Genomic DNA, 26,657 nt, shown 5'->3' on the forward strand with positions numbered 1-26,657 from the left:
TGGTGCCTGCTGTCTGTAGTCCTGTCACTCTGGAGGCTGAGGCAGGAGGATCCCAAGTTTGAGCCCAGCATGGACAACTTAGCAACTTAGGGAGTCCTCATCTTAAAAAATAAGAGCTGGGAACATAATTTAGTGTAAAGGTCCTGAGTTTAATTATCTAATGGATGCTAAACTAATGGATAAAAGCTTAATGAGGAACAGTACTTTATTGTCTAAAAGTACTCCCCATATATTATTAATTATAAAAGGGGAAAATATAACTACAATGAAGAAACCAGGCAAACATACCATAGCCAAGGAATAAAGTCAACATCAATATTGGGACAAACATGTGCCTTCTGAATGATGCAGGAACGGAGACACAACATCCCTTTTATTGTATCTATGCCAAAAATGCAGTCATAGCCGAGCATGGTGGTGTACACCTGTGTAAGACATATATACATACTAACATAATACTCTTTAAAAATGTAAAGGAGCTGATTGCAGTGGTGCACAACTGTAATCCTAGCTACTGAGAGGCAAGAGGATTCCAAGTTTGAGACCAGCCTGAAGTGAGAAAGTAGCTCAGTTGTAAGAGTACGTACATGCAGCCCTGGGCTCTATCACCAGTACTGAAAAAAAAGTGTTGGTCAAAAAAAACACAGGGTTCAAGCTGGGCGTGATGGCGCACACCTGTAATCCCAGCACTCGGGAGGCTGAGGCAGGAGGATCACTGCGAGTTTGAGATCAGCCTGGGCTACAAAGTGAGCTCAGGGCCACCCTGAACTGTATAGTGAGAACCTGTCTCAAAAAGACCAAAAAAACCACAAAACAATAAAATTGAGTATATATAGTATTGTATCAATTTTAAATTTCCTCACTTTTTAAATTTTCCTCACTGAGGTTGTTGAAAAGAATGTTCTTGTTCCTTAAGAAATACACAATATAAAGTATTTAGGAGAAAAGGGCATTGTGTTTCCAACTGCCTCTCAAGTGATTGTATAAAAAAATATACATTGGTAGCCAGGCATGGTGATGCACACTTGTAATCCCAGCACTCAAGAGGCTGAGGCAGAAGGATCGACGTAAGTTCAAGGCCAGCCTGAACTAGATCCTGTCTCAAAAAGAAAAAAGATATATATATATAGGTATGTGTATATAGACATATAGGTATATATGTGTATATATTGTGTGTATATAGATGTACATATAAATATATACACAATGAAAATCAAATGAACAAAATGGTGACTCTAGGCATACAGGACTTTCTTGTACCCTTGGAACTTTTTCTGTACATTTAAAATTTCATCAAGATAAAAAGTTACAAATAAAAACTACATATATGATAATTGGAATAGGCCTTCTGGTACTTTATTTCCTGGATTCTTTCAGTGGTCTGGCATTTTGAAAAACATTCTCACCTTCTATTCATTCTATTAGATGAATACATCCCCTTTGCACACATCCCCTTCTAATCATCAAAGCCCCTCTCCCCACTGTAGTGGCTACTTCCCTTTTGTTGTTTTGTTTTTGAAATTAGGAGGTTTTTTTTTTTATTGGAAATAAGGAAAATCAAGGAATGTTCTCCAGGATGAGAATCCAAAAAGTGGAATTTCCCCATTGCTAAGAGCATATATAACTTGTCTCTTATCTACACAACAAATGAACCCAGAAGCCAAGAGTTGCGTGGGGCTGAACAAAATGCAGCTTAATTCTGCCTATACTAGTTCCACATTAAAACCACTACCACTGAGTTAACTGGAACTTGACCCTAATCTATTAAATGTCACTTCCTTACATGTTAAAAATTCTCAAATGTCAACTTTGGGCAACCAGAGATTTGTGTGATCTAAGAAACATCAAAGTGCTTCGTGGCCCATAGCATGAGTTACTGGAATATAGACCTCACTGTAGAATGAAGTGAATATCCTTTAGCTGTACTGTGTTTAGAGTAAATGTCAATAAAACGTGTAAACTGAATGCTACTTAAGTAATTTGAGGATCTCACTATGCAAGACTAAAATTACTTTCCTATTTGGAAAGTAATTTTTTACTTTAATTTTTTACTGAATGAATAACTGCCCACCCCAAATCAGGGCAAGCACAAACAAATGCACACACATATTTCAGTGTTCACATCTTATTCTATCTTTATTGACCACAGAGGAGCTATGTTGGCCAGACCCTTCTTGAGTGCTAGTACGTTCCGGCCTTTTGTTTCAGGCCTTTAACCTGACTGCCAGTTGTTCCAAAGTTGTTTCTGAAAGAGCCACATGGTGGGTATAGTAAAAGAGAAATTTTACGTTTCTAAAATTTATTGTAAATACATTACAAAACATAATACTTTTTAAGCACTGTTGCTTCAGTGAATACTCTAACGTATGTTAAAACTTTTGAGATGTGTGTCATTAGATAGCTATTTGAGTATATAGGACTAAAGTTTTCATTTTAGATTTAAGTGAGAATCGATCCATCTTTACACTCTGACTTTATCTTCCCTTCCCTACGTGGTCACCTATATATATTCACACACACACACACACACACACACACACACACACACACGCCCCTAAAACAGCTATTACAAAGTTGATAGGACTCTGCCTCTACACTCAGATTACAACAGATGAGAAAAAAAAAAACAGATGAGAAATGGTAAAAACACAAGGAATACATATAAATGTTAGGCTCTATAATGTTAGCTCTAGAGGACAAGCAGTAAAAGGACAAAGGGTAGTATGGGGAAACTGAAAAATGAGTAGCAGCACAAGGAAACATCTAATGAAAAGAAATATGACTATTTGCTACACATGTCCCTCTTTCTTCCCACAATGGTTTTATGGATATTAAAAGATTAAGGGTGCCTATGTTTTTTGCTCCCTCAGTTGTGGCATTGGTTTCTCTTTCCTAGAATGTTTGATGACAGTATATCTTGCTTCTTTCCATCCTCATGAATGGCAGGTGGGGTGCCGTTTAATGGCTTGTTGAGCTAGTTTGAGATGAACTGGGTCTTCCTCTGGTAAGAGTTTGCTGTTGTCCTATTCTTTTTGCATATTCTCTTCGTCTGAGGATTGAAGGGCTGGACCTGGATATTTTCAAATAACAGGGGTCCTAATGGACTGTGATTATGGATTCAAAAAGAAAGGATTTTCATTCTAATTTTTCTTCTACTACATTGTAATTTGTTCCTCTTGCTAGAACAAAGATTCACACAGGCATATTTCTAATTAACACTGCGCAGGAAGCCAAAAAAAGCAGATGGACATTTATCTTTTTCTTCTGTGAACAACTTGATCACAATAATTTGCATATATATAAAAAGACCCAAAGAAACACCCAGCACTTCATAGACATGATTTTTATTAACATAGTATCCCTGAGAGGCAGATTAGGTGTAAACATTAGTCTGCTATGCAGAAAGGAAAACAGGCAGGTTGACTTACATATAAGACATCTGAAACCTGAATTTGTATCTGCTGATACCCAACGAGTACTTTTTCCACAAGACTATATGCAGATGTACTAAAGATAATTTCATTTTTCTTGACATTAGTATTTTTTTCTGGTACTGGGATTCAAACTCAGGACCTTGTCCTTACCAGGCAGGCCCTGATACTAGTTTTCTTGACAACACACTTCCTAAACTATCTCAGATCCTCAGGCATTTCTTCAGACTGGTGTTTCTTAAGATTTTCCCTTAACTGCTAACAAACGTTAAGTGGTTTCTTATATTACTAGGACTCTTCACAAGAATTCAAATTATAATCTCATCTAACACAGCTATGAATTATAGAACTCCATCTCCTTAGTGCTCTCCCAGATCTTATTCCAACTACAAATATGTATGTGGAAGTTATTTATCCCAAGTGTTGGCCATCTGGTCATATTCACCTTTCCTTTGACCTGCCCATCAAAGTACTATGTCTTTAGTAGATACTAGTTTCTGACTTCTTCTCTCCCAAAACAGCTAGTCTTCTAAAACTGTCCATTTTCCCTCAGGGCCTGCCAGCTGGTTTTTTTACCAGTAAGTACAAGAGTACTTGGTTAACGTAGACACGTGGACCATTTCCTGGTCTGCATCTAGTACTCCATGTTTCTGCAAAGGTGATTCTCTGCCCCCTGCAGAGCTCAAATCGCATTGTTTACCAAGTTTTTGCTGTTTCAGACTTTACCTGACTTTCCTTATAGTCTAATTTTGTCCTTTGGTACTTCATTTTTCACTCACCCAGTGCTCAACTTTGCAACTAGGTAAAAGTTCCTTCTACCCTGATTTATTCAGTAATGTTCCCTCTTTTGTATACTTTTTACTTCCTGAAAAAAATTCCCAGATTTTTCTTTCAGCAAACTCTAATGCATTGGACCTTAACATCTATGCAGTGTTACTACCTAGCTTTCTAGATTTCTCTACAACTGTTACAGCTATACACTTGAACTTCTCTACGTATAATCTATTTTTGATTGTAAGAGTCTGTTGAACTTGTACTACATGGGTTCGTATCATATTACAATGAACAGCTAATTCAGTACTGTATTAAAAAGATTAGTGATCACAGTTATATTTGAAGAGCTGCTTTTAATTGTACACAGCTAAGTGTGTGTAGATTGGCAAGTCCACTGATCAAAGATATTCTCATCCTCCCTGCCATTCTGGTAGAGGGTTGTTGACACAAACTGGCCCATTTTTCCCACACTTGGGAACATGGCAGTGTCTTCTACTCCTTGAATGTTAGCACTGAGCACTCATGGGGTGCATAACACTATACTAGGAGTTTAGAGTATGGTGAAAATGGATGATTCCCTGATGACAGCTTAAATTTCTTTCCGTAATACCATATCCAGCTGGCTTGTCAGATGAAATTCAGGACAAAAAGAAAAATCAAACTAGATGTTATAAATGTAGTATTATTCTATTCCAACCTTTCTAGGATTTGGAAAAAACTAAGAAATCCAGTATTTACACATTATATTGTTTCCCCATTTGAAACACCTGGTTCTTAACAAGATGATTCATAGGCTAGAACCAACATGGACATCTGTTTCTTTGGTTTATTTATTTATTCATTTATTTATTGTCTTCTTCAGACGGGGTCTCACTATGCAGTTCAGGCTGGCCTTCAGCTCACTTTGTAGGCCAGGCTGGTCTCAAACTTGCAATGGTCCTCCTGCCTCAGCCTCCTGAGTGCTAGGATTGCCGAAGGGTGCTACCACGCCCAGCTAAAACTCTGTTTCTTTATGGTAAATAAAAAATATGCATGACAAATATGTCATTCTGAGCATAGGCTTAAGTAAACAGAAAGGGTCATTCCGTTCAACATTTCCATTACTATACTGAGGAAGAATGAGATCTGCTTAAGGAGCCAAGTCTCAGCTTCTCCCTGAAATGCTGCAAAGGGTTTTTCTGATTGAAATACAACTGACTGACAGGATAAGTAAATTCACAGGATATACTACTATGTTGTCTATTAAGGGAACCACTAATACTGAGAAGGAAAAGATGCCCCCCTCAGTTCAGATGCAGACAGAGAAGGACTAAAATTTTTCTCTTTTCTTTCTTTCTTTCATTTTTTTTTGAGATGGTCTCACTGTGTAGTCAAGGCTGGCCTCAAATTTGTGACAGTTCTCCTGTCTCAGCCTCCTGAGTGCCGAGATTACAGGCATGCATCACCATGCCCAGCTAATCTTTTCATTACTAAAACGACTGTCTTGGGAAAAGCATAAGAAACAAACATTGCTGTAAATTCTAAGGAGTTCTTCCTAAGCCAGTTTGGTACAGAACAGGAGATGACTGTCACTATTGGAACATTCCAAACAATACATAAAAAAAGAGGCTCTTTCCTTTGGGGGCTTACTTAGGCACTGGCTGTGACAGAAGCTTTTCTCGTGTATGGATTTCCCGGTGCTTATTAAGGGCAGAGCTTTTACTAAAGCACTTGCCACAATCATGACAGCCATAGAGTTTCTCTCCAGTGTGGGTTCTATGATGTGCACGTAAGTCAGAACTCCTACTGAAACTCTTTCCACAGTTAGGACACACATGGGGTCTCTCTCCTGTGTGTATCCGCCGATGTGCACTGAAGTGAGAACTGTTATTGAATCTTTTTCCACACTCTTCACACTGATAGGGTTTTTCTCCTGTGTGGGTTCGCTGATGAATTATAAGGCTTGAGCTCTGATTGAACCGTTTCCCGCACTCACCACACTGATAAGGTTTCTCTCCTGTGTGGATTCTTCTATGAGTGATGAAATTTGAGCTATCACGAAAACTTTTCCCACAGTCAAGGCACTTGTAAGGCTTCTCTCCAGTGTGGATTCTTCGGTGTCTAATCAGGCGTTCACTCCTACTGAAGCTTTTTCCACAATCGGCACATATGTATGGATTTTCTACCTGATGGGCTATCTGACTCATAAGACAGGAGTTTGGGCGGAAGCTTTTGCCACATATGAGGTATTTGTAGGGTCTCTCTCCCAAGTATGGTCTCTGATGACTTAGGACTTTACCTAAACTCTCTTGTAAGAGGGCCAGTTTTCCTCTTTTCTCCCCTGGGGTCTTTTCCCACTGTCTTCCCGATCTATAGTCACTCTCATTGCCTTTACTTTGATTAAGATGACAGGGAATTTTCCTTTTAGATCTTGCAATTAATGTCCTGTGGAGCTGCATTTCCTCAGAAATATCCCGTTTTGGATTCTCTTCATTCTTAAATCCAGCCTCAAAACCTGACATTAAGAATAGAATTTATAAAGTTACCCATTTCCTTAATTAACAGTGCCAGGACAAGCAAACATGGGAAAAACAAGTATTATATTAAATGTTTAATTTTGATACCAAATTACTGCCATTATTAAAATTTCAATGTTTTATTCCCTATTTAGTAGCCTGTCACGTGCTTCTCATCACCATAATTATGTAAGAGCCAGCTGATAAATTCTTTCAAACATTACAAGATCATTAAATCCTTTCAGTGCAGCACTAGGTTTTTTGTTTTTGTTTTCTTGGTCTTTTTGAGACAGGGTCTCCCTATGCAGTTCAGGCTGGCCTTGAGCTCACTTTGTAGCCCAGGCTGGACTTGAACTTGCAAAGATCCTCCTGCCTCAGCCTCTGGAGTGCTGGGATTACAGGCGTGTACCACCACGCCTGGCCAGCACTAGGTTTTAAAGAACACTATGTTTATACAGAAAAACCACTTTGCAATGTATTTTGCTATATCCCAGGCTGGTCATGGCATTCTTGTTCATGTTCTTTGCCATGTTCATGTTCTAAAGGAATTAGAAGAAAATTGCCTAGGAAGACTTTTTGGGAAACTTCTATATCCAGAAAGAATTTTTATTTAGTTTCCTTTCCCTCAAATTCTATATATGCTGGAAACAAAAACAAGACTAGAAAAATATTTAGCATCTTTCAAAGAATAAAAAGTCTTCAGAGAGAAAAACTTTGCTAGGAAGTATCTCTCTAAAACAGTTTCTTTGGGTGGTGCTAGGGATTGAACCTAGGGCCTTGGTGCATGCAAGGCAAGTGCTATACCACTGAGCCACGTCCCCTCTAAAATATTTTCTTTGCTCTCAAAATACTCACTGTGTTCCAAAAGCATGTTATGTAATGCCCAAGTGTTCTGCTAAGACAACTTTTTAATATCCTAAGAACCAAATGCCAGGCTTCTATGATCAAAATATACTGTACCATTGAAACCAAACATTTTGTAAAAGAAATAGGCACTGCTAATCAAGGGGGAAGGGGTGACAAATATTAGCTTCTCTGGACCTATGCTATAAGAATTTGCACTTAAGATGTTTCAGATAAATTTTTGGATTCCAAATTCCCTGAACTAAATCTAGGAGCAAAAGAATGCTAAGTGTCCAGCCTGTGTATATACCCTTAAAGCAGTATCTCTACACAGAAGCCTAAGTCTTATTAGATGAAATTCTCATTAAATTAACAGGACCTTAAATACAGTGGTACCTCAGTTGACGAACTTAATTCATTCTACAATTCTGGTCAAGAATCAAACTGGTTGTGAACCAAATCAAATTTCCCCATAAGGTAAATAAAATTAATCTGTTCTGATCCCTACAAATGTGGTCGCGAACCGAATCAATTTTCCCATAAGGTTCCTTGTAAATAAGGTTAACCCATGCTGAACCATATATATTTTTTTAACCACAAAAACATGAAACAAAATACAGAACAGTACAGTATGAAGAGAGACAGCACTAACCTTGCTTGAGGTAACTTCTGTCATGGAGGACAGGAAGGTGGGTGGGGAGGAGGTTATTGTTTGGAGGGAAAGTCCTCCTCCATAAGAACATCAGGGAGATCTCCTGTAGAGGTTTCCTCTCTTTGTCTCTAGCTGCATGGTCAACTTTTGATGAAAAATCTATTGTCACTTGTTTTTTTCCTGTGTTGGTAACCTTCCAGAAATGAGAGGCCACGTTATTCTTGATCAGATTCAGCACTCTATTCGTTATGGTAATGTTGGGATGGTGTTTCTCAAATAAATCCTGGGACTCATTTCACTTTTCCACAATGGATTTTATCACATCAGTCACTGCTAACCTCCTCCCTGTCTTCCGCTTCCTCAGTAGAATGCTCCTCAACAAGTGCCTTCTGCTGTCTTCCATCATCACCTCCTCCTTATGGTCTTCAAAGAGCTCTTCTATATCTGCACCATCGACGTCCAGACCCATACTCTTGCCCATGGACACAATCTCCTCCACCACCTGTGTATCAGACCCTTCAAAGTCATGTTCAGTGACACATTCTGGCCAGTTTCCTCCAGGCTGAGTTTAAGATCCAATACATGACATCTTCCCAGGCTTTGTCAATGATGTTGATGCAGTGGAGGACATAAACATGTTTCTTCCAGAACTCTTTCAGAGTCAACGACATCTTTTCAGTGACATTAAAACATCCAATGAAGAGCACCTTTGTATACAGCTTCTTAAAGTTTCAGATCACTTGATGGCCCATGGGCTGCAAGAAAGGTGTTGTGTTAGGGGGACATGTTGTATTGGTAAAGTTAATACACAACATCCATATCATCCACCAATGCTGGAAGATATGCCAGGACAGTGTCCCTCAGAAGATACCTTTCAGGCAACTGACTTCAGAAAGATATTTCTTAATGGTGGGTACAAACACCTCATGCAGCTATCGCATGAACAATTGCCTTGTGACCCAATTGTATTGGCCCTCCACATGATAGACAGTCTGGTCATGTTCATATTCTGTTCTTTAAATACACAAGGGGTCTAGGAATGGTATATTAGTGGAGGCTTAATCTTCAAATTGGCACTTGTGTTCACACACAGCAAAAGTGTCAATCTGTCCTTCATGAGCTTGTGCCTGGGCAGTGCCTTTTCCTCTTGCTTTATATAGGTTCTGTTTGGCATCTTCCAGAACAGCCCTGTTTTATTACAGTTGAACACTTGTTGAGCAATGTGTCCTGGCTTCATGAATTCCGCAAAATTCATTCATTTCTTACTGTAGGCTTCTTGCCTTGGCAGAACTGGAAGCCTCACCATGTCTCATCATACTGTGGATGCCACTTCTCTTGCGGAATTTATCAAACCACCCTCTACTGGCTTTAAATTCATTATTTGTTGTACTCGTAGAGGGATTTTCTTGCAGTAAATCACTATGCAGTTTCCTGGCTTTTTCACAGATCATAGCTTCACTAACTCTATCACCTGCCAGCTGTTTCTCATTCAGCCACACCAACAGAAGTTTTTCCACCTCTTCCAGCACTTGTGTCCTCTGCTTGGTTAATGTTGTTACTCCTTTTGCCACATCAGCTCCTTTGATTGCATCTCTATTCTTCAAGATAGTCGAGATTGTTGACTTCGCCATCTTGTACTCTGAGGCCAGATCAGTCACACGAACACCACGCTCATGCTTTTCTACAATTTCCTTCTTCAATTCAATGGTTATCTTCTTCAAAACCTTCTTACCGCTCTTGCTCTGCACTTTTTTGTTACCGTCATTCTTGCTCTGCGTGTTCTTGTTACCTTCATCACTGCTCTGCACTTTCTTTTTACCACCATGCTTGCTCTGTACTTTCTTTGGAGCCATGCTGGATTGAATAATACTGTACAGTACTGTATGTGCTAAAAAGCAAACAAAAAAGCTTCACAGCAAGTGTGCACAGGTCTGTCTATGACCACAGTCTTGACTAGAGGAAGCCATGACCACATGTCAGAGCAGGGAAGATGGCTGCATTCGTGTTTATGCAGGGAAGATGGCACAGTCATGTTCGTCACCCAATGCAGAATTCTCGAATGGAAGCAAAATTTTGGCAAACACTTCCATTTGTGAAATGAATTGTTCACGAACGGAAGTGTTTGTAAACTGAGGTATTACTGTTATGTGAATATGTATTATGAGCCTCCAAAAGAGCTATTTAGAATTTCTCAAACCTAAAAGTAATTTTTTAGTACAACATATTAATATCCCATGTAAGTGATTCTCCATGTAACATCCTTAAAGCATACTGACTTAAAAGACTTACTGAAGTCAAAACTTATTTACTAAATACCTACTGTATGTCCAGGCACTGCAACAGGTGCTTCATACAGTGCCTCATATACATCAATTCTGTGACTCAAGTTTTTTTTCTTTTCTTTTTGCAGTGCTAGGGATCAAACTCAGCACCTTGCACATGTTAGGAAAGCACTCTATCACTGAGCTCCATCTCCAGCCAAAGGTCTTAATATATAAGCAAACCTGGGGGTACTCAGTTAACACAGCCCAGATTCACACACATATATGTGTATGATTGCAAAATCAGAACTCTTCTTTCTACAAGGAGGGAAGCCATGCTGAAGTATTTTTTCTTAGGTAGCAGTTAATATTTATATAATTAATTCCCACAGAAACCTCAGACTTCTGCAAAAGTGTGTCTGAAAAAAAGGGTTGTCAGGCCTTCATAATGTGAATAAAGTTTATATATAGCTGGTATACAAGGTGAAATCAGAAGAAAATGAAAATGAACTTTTAAAATTAACCCCTGTCATGGGTACATGACATGCTACTTGGGAAAAGTTAGCTTTCAGATTTCCTATTAGGTAAAGTGGAATTGTAGTAGTTCACACATCAATGACAATGAATTTACAGTTTATCGCTATCTTAGATTGATGCTGTAGTGTGAGGAAGCCAAAAGTCACATGAATAACATTACCCCTCACTGACCTGCTTTGATAGAAAGGAAACATGGGGAAGGGATAAGGTAAGCAAGAACCCATGGAAGCTGGGTATAGAGGCCCATTCTCAATCTAATGGTTTTCTCCTAAATCCCATTTCCTCCCTTTTGCTTATCTTATCCCATAAAAAGGAAAGAATCTTACCACTGGGGCTTTGGAATAATACTGGAGCATGGGTCAAGACAGCCCCTGGGGGTATCTCAATATCCTTGTCATTGTCATCAGAATCTTCCTCTATGGCCTCTTCTGTGTCCACAGCTTGCTTCTCAGCTTCAGCATCACTGGTCCCCTGGATAGGGCAAGAAGCTGTTTCCTCTTCTTTGCCATCAATAGATGGAGCAGCAACCTGGGCACTCACCAGAGCATCCATTTCTTCAAAAAAGGGGCAGATCTCTTGTGCTTGGCCATTTTTGACCTTCCGGTAGCTGGTTTGTAGGCTTTTAAACTTGGTCCGACACTGCTCTGGTGTCCTGAAGAAGCCATATTCCCATAACCTCTCAGCCACTGCTCCATATAACTGGCTGTTTCGGTGACAGTTCTGGAGGGCTTCATAAAATTGAGTCTCACTAAGAATTGCAAGGTAAGTCTTGGTCTCTTCATAGCCCCAGTGTACACCTGCCACCGGGAAAGAATTTCAGCATCACTTAATCCACAGCTTTAGAGCCTCAATTCCCAATTTCATCACCTGCATCGAGAGAAAAAGCTAAGCACCTGCCAATAATAGCAGCATTCAGGAGGCTAAAGCAGGAGAATCCTGAGTTTAAGGCCAGCGTGGGCTCAACAGTAAGTTCAAGGCCATTCTGGCCTACATAGCAAGACCTTGTCATAAGCAAACAAACAAACCAGAAACAAAACAGGAAAAAAGCCAGATGTAGTGGCTCTTCCCTTACTCAGGAGACAAAGGGAGGAGGATCTCAAGTTCAAGGCCAGTGTGGGCAACTTAGCAAGACCCTGTCTCAAAATAAAAAAGGACTAGAAATATAGCTGTAGGAAAAAAGGGAGGGAGGAAGGAAGGTAGGTCACTAAGGTTGCAGGTAAAGCTAGAAGTGTGTGTGCCTGGCATGCACAAGGCCTTGGGTTCAATTCCAGCACCAAAAAGGAAAAAAGGAAAAGTACCTAACCTAAGGCTCCCATCTATACAAACTCATTATAGAACATTATACTTCTCTCTATCCTTTAGCAATTGCACAGAGAACTTCATTTGTAAATTCTATTTTGCTACTAAAAAAAAAAGCCTTTTCACCCAATCACTAAAACATAATTATGTATTATATATAGAGTCAAATGTATAAAATGCATTTCTCTATTATTCTATTAGTTTTTATGGAATTCTGAATCTTATTATAATACTATTAGTAAGAAGAAGAAAACCCACAACTAGTTGCTGTTAGCCACAATGTGTCATACCTAACTTCTCTGATCACTGAATTCCTGATGAATTCAGTTTCCCACAGAATGACTTAAAACTCAGAAAACTGCCTCTTTCAGAATCACGCTACTACTGCCAAATCTGTATTACGGCCTTTCATTTGCCATGATCTCAATTAAGCAGGCCAGCAATAGTAAAGACTTGAAGGGTACCAAACAAGGGCATCTAATCACACACATAATCCATGGAGTGAAAGACTGACAGGAGCCACAACGAGGAAGGAAATGAGCACACTATCTCCCGGGCTGGACACATGACAGTGGTGCTACCAGGATGAGTATAGTCCTTGCTCCCTGAAGGTACTCAGAGTGGAAGGAAAGAGGATTCACTTAGTCTTGCACTTGAGAGTCAGTTGGATGTTTATTTCCATTATCTTCTACTCACTGTGAGTAAAGAATAGGAAAGAATTGGAAAACAGAAAAAGTGGTGGAAAAGATGAAAAGAACAAAAATAATACCATTTAGCACATGAGCCACATTTATGATTTACCTAAACTTATTTATATCAGTGAAGGGAAAAAGAATGAAAAAGACAATTAAGTGGCACATTTTCTCAGCTTGCAATGATTCTATAATTGAGAAAAAATATTATAAAAAAAAATAGTATGATTCTTTTTCAAGACACTCTTGAATTTTCTCGGTATATTTCTTTCAAAAATCAATCTATTCCTTACTATTATCTCACTGATTTTCCCACAAAAAAATGACATACATATAGAACTGACCAATGTATGTTTCCTATTGATTAGCCAAGCTGGCAGGTAATCACCTCATGACTCCTCAACCAGTCTGATTGCTGTCTAATCCCAAAACCCCAAGAAGGAAAGCTTCTTACCACTTGGACTACGGAACACGACAGGTGCAGCTGAGTTACCAGGGTCCTGGGAGGTGGTCTCTAGGTCCATTTCGTCACTGTCAGACTCCTCAGCCTGAGCCTCTTCTGCTTCCTCCTCATGCTGCCAACCTCCCTGTTGGGGTTCTTCAGGCTCATCATTGCCCACCTGACCAGAGTGACAGGCTGCTTCTTCCAGGCCATTACTGGGCAGGGCAATGACCTGAGCACTCATCAGAGCTTCCATCTCTTCAAAGAAGGGGCAGGTCTCAGGTGGGTGGCCACTTTTGACTTTCCTGTAGCTCTTCTGAAGGCCTTTAAACTTGGTCCGACACTGTTCCAGGGTCCGGAGGAAGCCATACTCCCGCAGTCTCTCGGCCACAGCCCCATACACTTGGCTGTTTCTGTGACAGTTTCGGAGAGCCTCATAAAGTTCAGTCTGGCTCAGAATTGCAAGGAGAGTTCTGGTCTCTTCATAGCCCCAGTGCACACCAGCCACCTTCTCATCCTCAAAGCCCCAGTGATCCTGTTCCATCCAGTTTCTCCTCTCTCTCTTGGAGGGCAGTAGGTCAGCATGCACTCGTCTATCTCCTGTGTGGCTGCCTCTTGGGACTTCTTTCTCCCTGGAGCCCAGATCTGGAATCCACGGCTTACCTTGCTCCAACATGGAGACCACACCAGATTTAGGAAATGGAAATCCTGCTTGCAAGGAAGCAAACAAAAGGTATCATAGTCTGGAATGATCATACGAACATCTCTGAATTCAGTCGTGCCATTTTTATCAAAGAGAACATAAACTATCTAAGATAATGTTTTCAGGAAGTTCACTGGGTTAAAGAAAGAAAATACAGGAAACCTCAAAAAATGAAAAATATTTTATTTTCCAGAACAGGGTGACAAGAAAGGAAGAGGTTCTGCTGTGTGTTCAAAGCAGATAATTCTATTCCAAGTTGTTCCCTTGCCTTGCAGACTATTTGTCTGCAGGTCACAGTGCTGCTGGGAACAGTCACTTCCTGTCCTGTTTTTTTCACTTGGGATTAGAGAATTAAACTCAGTGACTTCAAGAATGAGGGGAGAGAAGACTGTCTTCGACTCTTCTCTTTCCTTCATACTCAGTACCAGATTCTAAAGATGTTTTCCTTGGTATAGGCTTTCTCTATATTCCTACTACCACCATCCAAATCAAGACCCCTGGTCCTCCCAGATAACTGCAACAGCCACTGTGCTCCTGAACTCCCAAGTTCTAGCTTCCTCAGCTCACATGCTATTCCGCTGAACTTTAACATTAGTGCCTGGCATGCACTACCTATTCCTATTATGCTCTTCTCTCTAGAACACAGTACACTTTTTTGAGGGGTACCAGGAATCAAACTCAGGACCTTGCGTTTGCCAGGCAGGTGCTGTGCTACTGAGCTATATCCCCAGCCCAAACATAGTATACTTTTATTCACCACTCTGTGCCTTTCCTTTAATCCCTTCTTCCTAGCCAAATTCAACCCATCCTTCCAGAACCTGTGCTTGCATCCCTCACTCATCTCCACTATTCCAAATCCCTGCAATCAAACAAGTCATTGTTCATGATCCTTTCAATATGGTTCAGTTTAGAACGTCTCTACAGACTGCCGTTGTGTTCTCAATCACATTCCAAGCTCTCTGAGGTTAGTCCCTTTTCTTACTGCAGAATGTTGAGCACATGCAAGGTTGTGAGTTCATGCATGTGAGGCTGAACGATTAATTCTGTAAGTCTGTATGTGCAATTAAGGAATTTCATCTGGTTAACTAAATACAGACCATTCTCAAACGGGTCAAGAAGGCTATCATCTTGGATGATAAAAATCAGAATTCAAAACAGCTTCAACAAGTTTCATATGAAATGATCAAAGAAAAAAACATAAAAAATGGAGTTTAACAGTATAAAGAAGAAAAACAAGTTCTACAAAATCAAGTACAAGGATAAATGACTAGATGCAAAGACATCAGGGAAAGCTGTAAGAGTCCTAGGAGTTACCAGATGAACATAAATGATCTCATAATCATAAATTGGGCTATATTTCAAGATGCTGAGATTCCAAACTAAAATTCTTACTAAGCCTCTACCTAACAGACCCTCACTGAAATAATATGTGTAACTTAGTTCCCCACAATTAATACTTGGAAAATTTAAAAATTCCAAAGTTGAAAGTAACAAAAACTTATGTCTAAAGAATGGAGATTTATGGGGGAATTTTTTTTTTTTTTTTGAAACAGGGTCTCACTCTGTAGTTCAGGCTGGCCTTGAGCAGCCCAGGCTGACTTCAAACTCAAACTGATCCTCCTGCCTCAGCCTCCCTCATGCTGGAATTACAGGTGTGTACCACCACATCCAGGGGAAATTTTAAAGAGACAAATATAATTTGGAGCTAAAAGAAAGGTGCTCTTAGGTATAGAAAAGAATTTCTATCTAGAAAGCAGTGACCTACTATCATCGTTACCAAGAAGAAATAAAATAGTTCTAGGTTCTGATAAAAACTAGGGACATTCTCTAACACTTATCAAAAGAGGACATACCAGAATACTTACTATACCAGATGGCTAAAGTACATGTCTTCAGAGGGTTCCCAACAACCGCCACGTATTCTACAATTTCCACTTATCCCTAAAATCCCTTTCCCACTCACTATTTCCAACCCTACTTCCCAACTTGGAATGGCTTTCTATCTTCTCATAGGAGACTACTTCTCACCGCTCCTTTGAAAGTGTCTGAGATTCTCCTTTGAGTTCATCTGCTCCTGTAGTCCCAGATCTGGGCTTCTTGCCCTCTCTTTCTTGAGTCCGCCGCTGGGCTGGGGTTCCACTGATTCCTGCTGAACACTTAATAACTCTCGTGATGATTTCAGGGGTGTCATCTTCTCCAGGCATACTTCCTCCCCCTTCACAGGGACTGTGACCTGGAAACAACCCCACTTATTGTCACTGCAAGGTCACGAGGAACAATCTCAGAGATTATTTAATACCCAAAAGTGGTCTACAGCACAGCCAGAATTACAGAGGTGAGGAGGTTACAACAAAGAAGGTCCTTACTCCATTACCATCAGCTTACAGCAGCTAGAACTACAGAAGGAAAAAGTCAAAATAGTAAACCTGACTATAGGCTGTAAAAATCCTTTCTCTAGTAAATAGGAAACTAAAATTAAAGGGTAGATAAAGACACATCCAGGTAGCACCTCCAGATATGCACTATCTGAAAAAGTTACCTGTTCCAGACCAGAAAAAGATCACTAGATCAGAAGCATAAGGGAGACTTTTATACTTTAAATTGATACCTTGCCCCTTCCCAGTTTCATACTTCTAAATTCCCTCTCCCTTCTCACCGAACATCCAGGTCTTCCAGGTTCTCTTTCTAAATCTTCCACCAGAGTCACTGCCTCCTCTCCACTCTCTGGACATTGTTCCTGTACCCAATTCTGGATCTCCCCAGGTAAGATGGTCAAGAACTGCTCTAGCACTAACAATTCTACAATCTGCTCCTTGGTGCGCACTTCTGGCCTTAGCCAGGAACAGCAAAGTTCCCAGAGTTGACTGAAAGCCTCCCGGGGTCCAGCCACTTCCTGGTAATGGAACCTCCTGAAGCGCTGGCGGAAGGCTTCAGAGTTGGTGCCATTCTCTCTCAGAGTGGGTTTGGCCATCCTTCACAGCACAAAGCAGCTTGCTTCCACGTTAAGGGTCTGGGTTCCAGGGCTGTCACCTATCTTCCCATGTCCTTGGAGAATCAACTGCAGATGAGGCTCTCTCTGTAAGGGGAGTTGCTTCCTAGGGTAGAGAGAGATGGTACCATCAATATATTCACAAGTCTAAGTCTTGCCGGAGCTGGCGTGACCTCCCACGTGCTCCAAGAGGCGATCAGAGGTAGCATCATCTTCGAGGCAAGTCAACAATGAGCAAGAAGGACCTTCCAAAAGCTGTATTTCTGGGCCACACTTAAGGCAGTCTCAAGAAGCTGCTGGAAGACAAAATGCTCCTATCTCGCCTTCCCCAGATGAGCACACTGAACTCCCCGGATCAGCTGCAGTGAGTTTGAATGATGCGGGACACCTAGAGCGCGAGAGCATCTGAGGGTGACGTCGTTATGCGGGAACCCCGGGGTCGCAGCAGAAGCCCCCTGGACCTCCGCGGTCTCCCCTCCCGCCCTCTTCATGTGCCCCGCTCCTTGGGCTCCGAACTATCAATTTCCGCCCCGCACAAACTCGAGGGCTGAACGCCGGGCGTGTTTTTCCCTCGCAGCTGGAGTGACCAGCGAGGGTGTAGGACTAATGATGGGCAGCCTCGCGCGTCGGAAGAAGCTGGCCAGCTCCTGGAGCGAGACCCGGTACCGGGCTTGTGAAAGTCACACTGAGTCGTGGAGGGACGGGCCCGAAGGGCAGTAAGAACGGGTCTCCTGGGGCGAGCGCAGCCGTAGCGGGGCCCCGAGGGCTGTAGGCTGCGGGAGCAGCGGCTGAGGCGCTCCGGCCTCTTTGTCTTCGCGCCCTCCGGCCGGGTCACTCAGATGCGCAGGGCAGCAGTTTCCCCAGAGGCCTCAGACCTGGCCGAGGCACCCTGAAGGCACCTAGGCCCACGCCCAGGCGCGTGTCCCTCTCGAGCTGCCCTTTGGCCCACTTGCATCCCTGCGCCCGGGCCAGCCTCACCCCCTCGGGGTCCAGCCCAGCCAGCTCTCCAACTGCCGGGTCCGGCTCCCAAACCGGAAGTCCGGGCGCCGCGGGACCCCGAGAGCGCATGCGCAATGGCAACTCTCGCGCCTACCTCTCCGCGCGCCGGGATGAGAGAGTGGGTCCCCCCGAGCCCGCGCACTTCCGGGACGCGACGCCGGCCCCGCCCGCTCCGCGCGTCCGTGCGCCCGCTCCTACCGCCGAGGGTCCCTGCGCGCTGAGACTGACTGGCTCACGCGGGTTCCTGTAGAAGGAAGAGCGCTCCGCCGGGCTGTCTGCTGGAGAGGTGCTGGAGGAGAGGGTGTCGTATCTAGGGACTCCCAAGTCCGCTGGGGGATGATCCACGAACTGCTCCTGGCTCTGAGCGGGTACCCGGGGTCCATTTTCACCTGGAACAAGCGCAGTGGCCTGCAGGTACTGGTGGGCGCGGAGCTGGGAAACCCGGGAGCCGGCGTCCGGGGAACTCCGGGGCCTGGCCAGCTGACTGGAGGACAGTGCCCCGGCGCCAGAAGGGACGTGGACACCTGAGCCAGCCGGGACTAGATGAGAAACGGAGGCAGACCCCAGATGCTCCGCCTGTGCTCTGGGTGCCTTAGCAGGAGTTGCTGGGGAACTGGGCATTCAACTGAGGGAGGAAGCCTGCGTGGGGCTTGTCCAAACACACAGCGCTCAACACGCCAACCTTCGTCGGTTTTTGGTCAAAGAGTTCGAGAGCATGTAATGTTTCCCCCATTACTCCTTTCCTGGGAGGTTTCAGCACAAGGTGTAGAATGTCTCGGGCCTTCCTGTAAACAGAAATGTAAATGTATATGTGATAGATACTGCACACGTGCAGTATCTCACTGTATCCTCACAACCACCTATATTCATTTTACAGATTAACCTAGGCGCAGAATGTTAGTTTTGAACCAAGTTGTGTCTGGCTGTAGTATCTGAGCTATTCTTGTCTAATTCTGCTTCCAGTAATGTCACCTAGTGCTGGCTTTGGCAGCACATATACTAAAGACGAAAGATGTATACGATCTGAAGGAAAACCAGAGTATATAGCACATATACTAAAAAAAAGTATTTAGTACATATACAAATGTCACCTAATGTTCTCATAACCTAGTAATTTGGGTATTGTTAGCCTTGTTTTGCAAATGAGCACATCTGAAGCCCAGATCATTTTATGCCTGCTAATCCTAGCAGCAGCAAGATACAGAAACTAAAGCTGGGTGTGGTGGTGCTCACCTGTAAACCCAGCACTCAGGGAGGCTAAGGCAGGAGGATTATCGGGAGTTCGAGGCCAGCCTGGGCCAAGTAGTGAGTTCAAGGCCAACCTGAACTACAAAACAAGACCCTGTCTTTAAAAAAAATTAGGAATCTAGGTCTGTCTGAGCACATGTTCCTAGGAGAGCTGCCCATATAGGCTGTGAAGAGAAGAATTACATTGTTACTATATAAAACCTATATATCAAACAGATTCCTCTTGTTTCTTATGAATGTGAATCTGGGTTTTGGGAACTTAGATGAGTTTTTCAAATTATTGCTTTTGGCATATAGATCTTTGAAGACTGAATTGGCGTATCACTTTTCCCCCCAGAATTTATCACAATGATGTTTACATAGGAGGAAATGTTCAGGAAGTATTTGTGGGTGCTGGCCTGTTTTAAGTTAAAAGAGATAACAATATAAGATAGATAGTTGGGGAGGCTGAAGAGAGAGCTACAGGTAAATCATCTTCCTTCTTCCATTCTTTCTTTTAAAAAAAAGCCTCATGCAGGTATTTTCCTCCTTTTCATTCCTAAGGTCTCAGCTTTAAAGTTACCTCAGAAAGTTTCCTGACCATATCTTTAAATTATCTTTCTGTTATGCCATTACTGTCTATCACAGCAACTTATTTGTTTCTATTACTATCACAATTAGTAATTATTTACTGTGGTTACCTGTTTACGGTCTTTTTCCTAAATAGATTGCCCATGGTGGTAAAGACCACAGTGTGATCTTCATATATGTACTCGCAGCACCTACCTCAGTTCCTGCCATATAATAGGTGTGCGAGTACTTGTGGAAGAAAAGACAAAAACAGCAAATATTGCATACTTTCACGAGCAGTGTTTTTCACATTTGATTAAAGGGAAAAATTATCATGAATGCCTAATGTTTACGAAAATTATTTTCATCGTACTGTTGTATGGTCACGTATTGTATGTCCATATAAAGCTATGTATAAACTCAAGCATGATGCTTTTAACTATAAAAACAACTTATTTTACAAATTAAATGTAAACAAAACTATCAGATTAATAAACTTGAATTAATACTACTACAATGCAAAATTTCTCTGCTTTGGCACTGATGGCAGTTTGGTCTGCATAAGTCTTTTATCGTGTCTGCCCTGTGCACTGTAGGATGGTAGGCAGCATGTGTGGCCTCTGCCCACTAGGTGCCAGTAGCACCCATCCAGTTTGACAGCCAACAAGAAGCAAAATTACCCCGGTTGAAAAACACAGATCCAGTGTCACATAGAATATTATTTTGCTGAAATTAAATTGGCAGTATTGAATTTATCTGATGCTTTTATACCTGAATGTTAGCATAGTGTCTGGGATATTAATTTTTTCTTTTTGGTTTTTTTTCTGGTACCAGGAATTGAACAAACGACCCTGCACTTACCAGGCAGGCGCTGTGCCGCTGAGCTAAATCCCCAGCCCCTCCTGGTGTTAATTAAAAGATGACTGATTCTCCAAAAACAAATGTTTTAATGGCCAATAAGTACATAAAAAATACTGACTAACACTAGAGAAATCCAAATCCAAACCCAGTGTGAAACACAATTTCATATCCATTTGGATGGCTACTATTTTAAAAAGTAGCAAGCACTGGTGAGGTTGTAGAGAAATAAATGCACTTCTGCATTGCTGGTGGGAATATAAAAAGTTGTAGCCACTGTGAAGAATGGTATAGCAGTTCTTTTAAAAATTAAACATAGAAATGCCATTATGATTGAGCAGTTCCACTTCTGGGAATGTACCCAAAAGAAGTAAAAGGTAAGAACTCAGCATACACTTTTACACACATGTTCATAGAGCATGTATTCACAATATCCAGAAGGTAGAAGCAATTGAAGTGTTCATTAAGGAATGAGTGAGTAAACAAAGTGTGGTATATACATATAGTGGAAAGGAAAGGAATTCTCACATATATTGCAATATAGATGAACCTTGAGGACATTATGCCACATAAAATAAACCAGTCACAAAAGGACAAAATTGTATGATTCCACTTCTGTGAGGTAACTAAGGTAGTTAGATTTATAGAAACCAAAGTAGAATGGTAGTTTCCAAGGACAGGAGAGAGGAGTATGGGGAATTAACATTTAATGGTACAGTTTCAGTTGGGGTAAGTGAAAAAGTTCTAGAGATGGATGGTGATAATAGTTGCACAACAGTGCGAATATACTATAATGCCACTGAACTTTACATTTAAAAATGGCTAAAATGTCATATATATTTTACCACAACATGTTTAAGAAGTTGGTTCAAAGAATATATTTTTCCAGCACTTTTTTCAACTTGAACTGCTGTGAACCTTTTTTATAGCATATTAAGCTATCATTTGACCCTCATTTAAACTAAAAATACAGATGTATGCTACCTTTTCATTACTATGACAAAAACAACTAAAAGGAGAAAAAGTTTATTTTGGCTCACATTTTCAAAGGGGTCAGTCTGTGGTTAGCTGGCTCCCGTGCTTTAGGCCTGTGATGAGGAGGGCAGAAGGGTGTGACAGAGGAAAGTTGCTCATCTTGTGGCAGCCAGGAAGCAGAGAGCAAGCCAGAAAAGGGTCTGGGAACCAGATATAGTCCCTGGATCCTGCCTCCATGATCTTCTCCATTCAGTGAGGCCCCATCTTCTTTTTCTGTCATTTTCCAATAATGCTATCAGATTATGATCTCATCAGTGGATTAATCCCTCAAGATTCAGTCACCTTCCCAAAGCCCCTTCTCTGAACACATCAGCATTTTAGAGGACATTTTAGATCTAAGCCTCAACAAAATGAAAATATAAATAAATTTATTTAGCTTGTTATAAGGTGTTTTTTCATAGTTCACATTAATCTTAGATTTTTATTTGCATGAAAATTTTCAATTTTGTAGAAGATTTATAAATCCTGACAGTATATCTGAGAAACCCTGGGGGTCTGCAGATCCCCCTTCAAGCATATTGCTGATGAGATTTTGCTGCAGCCAAGTGGAAATCTGCATTTCCTCATAGGCTGTCCCAGAAGGCTGCATGAGTAACAGATAACATTGGCTGCCCCTGGGGCCACCAACTCATTGTTAGCACACACCATTCTGTATTATTTGAATTTCTTACCAAATGGTACCTATTTCAATAAGCAAGCAATTAGATTGAGATGTTTGGAAATACTTTTGCTCCCAGAATTCACCAACCTTAAGTGGTCATCTTAAGGAAAGGAAAAGAAAAATAGTAAGAAAGGAAAAGGTAGATGGTGTGAAGCCTTTGAAATATCCCAAGAAGGACAGTGACTTAACAGCCATCTGGTTTTTTTGTCATTGTCCCTTTTCTTACAGGTGTCGCAGGATTTCCCATTTCTCCACCCTAGTGAGACCAGCGTCCTCAATCGACTCTGCCGGCTTGGCACAGACTATATCCGCTTCACCGAGTTCATTGAACAGTATACAAGCCATGTGCAGCAACAGGTGGGACCCAGTTCTAGGATATGTACCCTTAGAAGGCAGGAGCTTTTATCATGCTTTTAGTGAATTTGCTGGGGAGCTATTTGAAGTAAATGAAGAATTTCTTGTCACTGGAAATATTCAAGTCAAAGCAAGGTCTCTAACTGTTTTATATGTGAGAGAAAAAAAGCCTGTCCTGTATTTTGATGACTATGTGATTTTATGTCATTTGGTATGTGAATTCCTACCTTCCCAAATTCTAGATACCTGTAGTACTTCTTTTTTCAAAAAAAGTAAAAAAAAAACATACTTATTTCTTCTTTATTTTGTAATAAATGAAATTGTTTAGTTTTCTGAAATGACCCCAAATCAGAACAAATTGGCTGGTTGTAAGCCAGTCTGTTCTGTTTCACCTGTGTCCATGCTGGTCTTAGTGTGGCTGTGTTTATCTTCAAGAACTACCAGTATCCTTTTGCAGTGTCCACTAGCTATATCCTGCTTTCTAACCCCTGAGCCCGAGCCTCCTACCACATTTGTTGCTGAATTCTGCTGTCCAACCATTCCCAGGGCTTGATCATCCAAACCAGTACATAGCCCGAAAACTTAATCATAGCCTCTAGTCAGCTGTTAACCATATTTGCCCATATAAGCTTCTATAAGAAGCTCCTTGCTGGTTTCCTAAAAGATAAGCTATATTTGTATGTGACTCCTGATGAGAATCTCACAGCCCCCAACATTGGCCACCAGATTCGTATTCTTGGTGAATTGCTAAGTCAGGCAGGAAATGGGAAGTTAGGACGGATTGAGTTCATTTTTTATTTAGTAAAATATTTACCTGGTTCAAAGGATTGTGCTAAGAGCTGAGATACAAAGATCAGTCAGGTATGGTCTTTACCTTTATAAACCTTGTACTCTAGTGAGGATGACATCTAAACAAAAGTATAATTCAAGCATTAAGTAGAAATGTTATTAAAGCAGCAAGGAGAAGCTATTAATCCCCTAGTGAGAGAGAAAGGACTTTGTGGAGAAATGCTTTCACTGGGTCCTGCAGGAACAGTGGGTGTTTGTCAGAAAGTTGAGGCACACAGTCATAAGCAGAGCACAAGTCCAATTTTCACAGGGGCAAGAAATAGAAGAAAGGCACATTTGGTGAACTTTGGGGAGTCTGAAAATGAGGCAAGCTGGAAACAGAAAGATAATTTTGGATAAATGGAGATGGGCCAGAGGAATTTGGATATTACTTTTGGTAGTAGAAACCCACTGAAGGGCTTTATGCTGGAAACAGTAAGGTCAGAATTAAGTTGTAGAAAAATCTTCACTGACATAGAGTACTGTCTGTTTAGTTGTAACACTGGGGACTGCTTGGAAAGTTGAAATACCACATTTTAGAAGATCAAAGGAGCTGGGCATAGTGGCACATGCTTGTAGTCTCAGCACTGTAGGAATTTGAGACAAGAGGATCACAAGTTCGAGCACAGCCTGGGCAACTTAAGTGACAATACTCTGTCTCAAAAAATAAAAAAGTGCTAGGGGTATAGCTCAGTGTGAAGGTCCTGAGATCAATCCCCAGTACACTAAATTAAATTAAATTAAATATCAGAGGTAAAAATCTGTATCATTATTTGAGTTTTCCTCTCACTGAAGCATTGCTTTGATATGGAATCACTTACACAAAAAAATACCACTGATAAAGGATAATGTCTTTTCCTCCTTATTCTTCCAAGGATAATGTCAGCTCAGGTTTAGGGCCTGAGCTAAGAAGTTGACTTCTTTCTGTTTGATTTCAGGACCACCACCCATCTCAGCAGGGCCAAGGTGGGTTACATGGAATCTACCTAAGGGCCTTCTGCACAGGGCTAGATTCAGTTTTACAGCCTTATCGCCAAGCACTGCTTGATTTGGAACAAGAGGTAAGAAAGGTGTGGGAAGTAGTTCCTCTGGGACAGCAGAGTAGAGTGTGTTCTTAAATTTGAGATGCCCTTTGATAAGGTCAAGTAGATAAGACTTACATATGTCCTGTGTGACTGGAGTGGGTACAGTGTTCTGTCTGTGATTGCCCAAGCCAGAATTAAAATTGCTTATACATCATGGCAGAGGTTTCTAAGTTTATAAGAGCTCTGGCTTTAGTTTTTTTAATCCCCTAAAATAATAGCATGCAAACTATCAGGGTTTTTTTTTGGAGGGGGGGGCGGGCTCGCTTTTTTTTTTTTTTTCAAACTATCAGTTTTATATAGCCTAAAACTAATACCAAACCTGTTCTCAGATTCTTTTGTAGTTTTCATAGCCCAGACTGGTTTAAGGTATTTTGAGTGGCGTCCTAATGAGATTTTGTTTTTAATTGCAGTTTCTGGCTGACCCCCATCTCTCCATATCACATGTCAATTACTCGTTAGATCAGGTATGCTGCCCAAATAACAAAATGCCTTGGAATTCATTGTTATTGTTAGAATAACTTAAGTTATGATACTGTTTTTGAGAACGTATGACATCGGAGCCCAATATTTTACATTATATGCCTTTTGCATACTTTACTAGATCAGAACTACTTAGAGTTTCCAATTAAATACTTATGTCTCATGTTAATGTTCTTTTAGTGACATCAGTATTGACAGTTATGGCAGCCTCAGAAACGAACAGCTTCTGTTCGCCACCTTCTTCCTGTTTGTAACTAACCCCCTCATCAGATTGTCTTACGATACTAGATCTTGACTGTTCGGAATATTGCATTTATCTTAGGTTACACAGAAACAAAAGCATTTCCTGAGTTTATTTTTCCACTACATTTGATTATATACCTGTAATTATTTACTTTGCAGTTCCAGCTCCTTTTTCCCTCTGTGATGGTTGTAGTAGAGCAAATTAAAAGTCAAAAGGTGAGAACTTTCCTCTTTCCTTTTGTTCTGGTAAAAAAGAAATATTAATCATTAATGTTGCCCTACATTCCTTTTGGAAGACTCTAGTTTTTAGTTTTTATTGTTGACTCATTCAAAAATATCTGCGTATTTATCATGCTAAGTGCCAAGAATGCAAAAATAAGATACTATTCTGTATGCTTTCAGAAGGCAGAGGAAATGTTGCTGAGGTAAAAAAAAAAAAAAAATGTCATGGAATTTTACAGGTGAGAGGAATTTTCAGTAAGGCTTTATTTTTCTTTTCTTTTTTTTTTTGGATTTTTTTTTTTTCGGTACCGGATATTGAACTCACAACCTTGCACTTGCCAGGCAGGTGCTGTGCCACTGAGCTAAATCCCCAGCCCCTGCAGTAAGGCTTTAGAACTGTAAAGTGTGGATCTTGAGGAGCAGTAAGATAACCTTTAGAAATAAGGTGGTTAAGTCTACGGCCATACCACCCTGAGCACGCCTGATCTTGTCAGAAATAAGGTGGTTAAGGTACTGGTGTTTTCTCAGAATTATGAGATCACTAGGTAAAACCCAGATACTTCATTCTTGTCATAAGCTTTCACTATCTGCATTGAAAATTTAGAGTCCCCAATGTGAGGAGAATGTCTTTTCTGGGCATAGTTAATAACTGTGAAGAATAAATGCTTTGACATTTAATATTAAAAGAAGACTCTGCTCCCCTCAGTCAGTCTATAATTAGATCAAATGGACAAATGGGTTAAACATGTTTAGCTCTAGGCTCCATGTTTTTAAATTCTTATATTTCTGTCTTATTTTATTAAGAATGTGCACCCTAATGAATATAATTATTTAACCAGTTAATTTGTCACATTGCTAAATTTGCTCTGTGACAAGGAAACTTAAAATACTTTGCTACATTCATGTTGTACTCACAAAACCAGGAAGGAGCTATTTGTGGTCCTTCAAAATACATTGCACTTATCAAGTGACACATG

General features: G+C 41.0%; 2 protein-coding genes across 5 annotated transcripts in view; one reads left to right on the top strand and one right to left on the bottom strand.

Moving 5' to 3' along the window:
* Window positions 1–5,583: 5,583 nt before the first annotated feature.
* On the bottom strand, window positions 5,584–18,170 carry Zscan29 (zinc finger and SCAN domain containing 29). Of its 3 annotated transcripts, none has more exons than XM_005381388.2 (5): window positions 16,786–18,168; window positions 16,158–16,362; window positions 13,439–14,134; window positions 11,320–11,790; window positions 5,584–6,699 (listed from the first exon to the last, which is right to left on the bottom strand). In XM_005381388.2, exons 1-5 carry the CDS (start codon window positions 17,098–17,100, stop codon window positions 5,831–5,833), a joined length of 2,556 nt encoding a protein of 851 aa, XP_005381445.1. In that variant the 5' UTR covers window positions 17,101–18,168; the 3' UTR covers window positions 5,584–5,830. The 3 variants fall into 3 exon arrangements, with proteins under 3 accessions (XP_005381445.1, XP_013367911.1, XP_013367912.1); XM_013512457.1 differs by lacking the exon at window positions 5,584–6,699 and adding an exon at window positions 8,294–10,083 and having other exon boundaries at window positions 16,786–18,092; XM_013512458.1 differs by lacking the exon at window positions 5,584–6,699 and adding an exon at window positions 10,107–10,392 and having other exon boundaries at window positions 16,786–18,170.
* A 72-nt stretch (window positions 18,171–18,242) lies between these two features.
* Tubgcp4 (tubulin, gamma complex associated protein 4) overlaps window positions 18,243–26,657 on the top strand; it is a 28,941-nt gene continuing 20,526 nt past the window's right edge. Inside the window, exons 1-5 of one of the 2 annotated variants that reach the window (XM_005381387.2) lie at window positions 18,243–18,531; window positions 22,697–22,825; window positions 24,589–24,711; window positions 25,146–25,199; window positions 25,618–25,674. In XM_005381387.2, the coding sequence (XP_005381444.1) occupies window positions 18,454–18,531; window positions 22,697–22,825; window positions 24,589–24,711; window positions 25,146–25,199; window positions 25,618–25,674 (441 nt within the window). In that variant the 5' untranslated portion in view covers window positions 18,243–18,453. The other variant, XM_005381385.2, reaches the window with a different exon arrangement.

Source organism: Chinchilla lanigera, unplaced genomic scaffold, assembly GCF_000276665.1.
Source record: "Chinchilla lanigera isolate Chin_1 unplaced genomic scaffold, ChiLan1.0 scaffold00015, whole genome shotgun sequence".
NCBI classification, from domain to species: domain Eukaryota; kingdom Metazoa; phylum Chordata; class Mammalia; order Rodentia; family Chinchillidae; genus Chinchilla; species Chinchilla lanigera.

Excerpts from the sequence above, each read along its gene's own strand:
- Zscan29 (XM_005381388.2), bottom strand. The coding sequence starts at position 17,100 with ATGGCCAAACCCACTCTGAGAGAGAATGGCACCAACTCTGAAGCCTTC. Across the intron at positions 16,363-16,785 it reads CTGGAAGACCTGGATGTTCG|GTCACAGTCCCTGTGAAGGG; the intron begins GTGAGAAGGGAG and ends GGTTGTTTCCAG. Across the intron at positions 6,700-11,319 it reads ATTATTCCAAAGCCCCAGTG|GTTTTGAGGCTGGATTTAAG; the intron begins GTAAGATTCTTT and ends TCTTAATGTCAG.